Genomic DNA, 3,245 nt, shown 5'->3' on the forward strand with positions numbered 1-3,245 from the left:
GATATAGTGGTCAGTAGATGTGAATTAGTGCTAAAGAGAGCAGATGAAGGTCTTCTGGGACAGCAGTGAGGCAAGAATAAGCAAGGATCATAAATTTATATTTTCCTTAGTGTTTTGAAATTCACAGAACTCCATTGGCTAGTGGGTGGGTGTTATGTGGGGAACATTTTGGCTTTCTTTATTAAAAAAATACATAAAACTACACACACACACACATACACTCACTCTCTCATGCGCATGCGTAAGTTGAAGTTATGTCACAGAACTTTGTATAATTACATGTAATTCTAATAATTATAGATGTTAATATTAAGTGAACAAGTAGTAGTAAATTATAATAGCAACTAATAAGTTTTGGTTATGTCATTATAGATAGACGTCAGAGACTAGGTTTAGGATGAGTTTTTGGTAAGGAAGAAAAACATATTATCTATAAATCTAGGAATAGATGCAATGAGTTTCAGAAATGTTCATAATTTTACTTAGAGTCAAGAAAAAAATATTGGTTGAAAAGATGCAAAAAAAATTCTGATAGAAAATGAGAAAATTTTCTCAGCATGAAATGATGCAAAAGTCTCAGATATAAAAAAAAAATGGACATTGTATACATAGTGGATAATTTTTCTATTCCCAAGACCATCTTATTATCAGGTCAGGAAGTTGGAAAATGCATACATGGAAAAAATATCTCATCTAAAAATTACATTAGAAATCATTATTTCTAGCACTTTGCAAACTGATTTTAGTAGTAAAACATTCAAAAGAATTTTTATTGGCCTACCACTTTGGAAAAGCTGGTGGTTTCTGAGAGGGAAGTGGAATCTGTGAAATGGCAATTGTCCATACTCCCTTCCATGTTGTGTGGCAAGATCTAAGTTGCTTCTGAAAAACTTGATTTCTATAAGTTTCTCTGTGGAACCTCAGAAGGGATGAACTGCCATGTGCAGAAAAATGTCACAAAGTTAGTCTCTTTCTACCATCAAGGGACTTATCATTCCTGGATAAGAAAAAATATTGCCTTTAATGTTATAGTCTGCCCCACCTTTGATTTGATGTACTAGTTTCTGGAGCTTCAAGCAGTGTTTCCAATTGGCTTCCTATTAGTCAGTCCTTTGGAAATAAAGCTAATTTCTTCTTTTTTATTGTTTTATGGAATGTGATAATTGTAAAATATTGAGATAAAGTATGTCACTTCCTTACAACATAACTCAGCCTGTTCATGAATTCATAAAACAACTTGTTCTCCTCCAATCCCAGCATTCCCAGTGCCTTCTCTTCCTTCATCCTGTTCTAACCCACTGGTCTGCCTTCTGCTTGTTTCCTTGTTTGTTTATTTATTTATTTATTCATTCATTCATTTACTTAAATTTGTGCCTCACAGTTAGACAAAAAGTGCAATTCCTTCTGATATATTCCTGAATTCATGTAGCACAATTTGATCAGTTTCATAATTCTTCCATTCTGCCTTCTGATCAGTATCTGATTGTTCAAGTTAACAATGTTTTCTTACAGAGAGCTAGATACTTTGGGTTTATAGTGAGCAAAAAAAATAATGCATATGAAAGAAAAAGGGAAATCTGTTAGACATTGGCATAATGCTTGGCTAAAATGATGAGATGTTTTTATATTACAAAAAGCCTCCCAACTGGAGACAGTTATTCTTTGGTATATTTAGCACCAATTCTTCTTTTAGCAGACATTTTAAATAGGGAATGAAGGAATTCTACCAAATATTCAGAAGCAAAGATCACCTGCAAACTTCATGCTGAGGATCCTGCACGATTCTGTTTTCTTCATGGATCCTGGCCTACGCCTGTGTCCCTGACTCTCCTGTATAGAACTGCTGTCTATGGAGTGGGTCAATGAGACCTTGGTGAGGGAATTTGTCTTCCTGGGCTTCTCAGCTCTGGCCAGCCTCCAGAGGCTGCTCTTCGTGGTCTTCCTGCTCCTCTACCTCTTCACTCTGGGCACCAATGCCATCATCATTTCCACCATTGTGCTGGACAGAGCCCTTCATACCCCCATGTACTTCTTCCTCTCAATCCTCTCCTGCTCTGAGACCAGCTACACTTTCGTCATTGTGCCCAAGATGCTGGTGGACCTGCTGGCTGAGAAGAAGACCATCTCGTTCCTGGGCTGTGCCATCCAGATGTTCACCTTCCTCTTCCTGGGCTGCTCTCACTCCTTCCTGCTGGCAGCCATGGGTTATGATCGCTATGTGGCCATCTGCAACCCTCTGCGCTACACTGTGCTCATGGGACAGAGAGTGTGCGTGGGACTAGTGGCTGCTGCCTCTGCCTGTGGCTTCACTGTCTCTCTGGTCACCACCTCCCTGGTATTTCACCTGCCCTTCCACTCCTCCAACCAACTGCATCACTTCTTCTGTGACATCTCTCCTGTCCTCAAACTGGCATCTCAACACTCCCGCCTCAGTCAGCTGGTCATCTTCACGCTGGGCGTATTTGTCTTAGTTATTCCACTGCTACTTATCCTGGTGTCCTATGTCCGCATCATCTCTGCCATTCTAAAGATCCCATCCACTGTTGGAAGGTACAAAGCCTTTTCCACCTGTGCCTCCCATCTCATTGTGGTAACCGTTCACTATGGCTGTGCCTCCTTCATCTACTTAAGGCCCAAGTCCAATTACTCTTCAAGCCAAGACACCCTGATATCTGTGTCTTACACCATCCTCACCCCATTGTTCAATCCCATGATTTATAGTCTGAGAAATAAGGAATTCAAATTAGCCCTTCGAAGAACAATGAGTAAGACTAGATATCCTCTTAGCTAAACAATCAATTTTACATTCTTCATGGCTATCATGTGCCAGAAAAATATGTGCTTGAACCTATTTTCTCATTTACTTATCCCACTACACTATAACATAATATGTTCACTTGAAAAGTACATTTTACACATTATTCAATAAAGCTAAGACATTCTGGTTTTCTCCCAAGTGTGCTTCTTCTAACAAGTTTAAGAATATATGAAAAAGGTTTACCCAGTTCCAGGAAAAATTAATCACACCTTACTGCACAACATATTGGTCATTCAAATGAGAGCAAATGTACATTCAAGCTGATAAGATCAATTGAGCAGAGCAAAGATGGTATCTAGTTTAGCTCCACCAAACAGAAGGAGGTTATCTAGCTGCCTCCTCCCTTCTTGGAAGAAAATGCACAACATAGCCCCCTTCCATTCTGCAACAAACGTTAGTGACATTTTTGCACTCTCATTCACCACCT

The 3,245-nt window shown here is 39.2% G+C and overlaps 1 protein-coding gene across 1 annotated transcript; it reads left to right on the forward strand.

Annotated features, from left to right (window-relative positions):
• Nucleotides 1-1,849: 1,849 nt before the first annotated feature.
• LOC306639055 (olfactory receptor 10K1) lies at nt 1,850-2,791 on the forward strand (the record flags this gene model as incomplete). The annotated part of the gene is made up of 1 exon (XM_079102496.1): nt 1,850-2,791. The coding sequence occupies one exon, from the start codon at nt 1,850-1,852 to the stop codon at nt 2,789-2,791; it is 942 nt and encodes a 313-aa protein (XP_078958622.1).
• Between the last annotated feature and the right edge of the window lie 454 nt (nt 2,792-3,245).

Source organism: Sciurus vulgaris (assembly GCF_902686455.1).
Source record: "Sciurus vulgaris genome assembly, chromosome: 1".
In the NCBI taxonomy this organism is placed as follows: domain Eukaryota; kingdom Metazoa; phylum Chordata; class Mammalia; order Rodentia; family Sciuridae; genus Sciurus; species Sciurus vulgaris.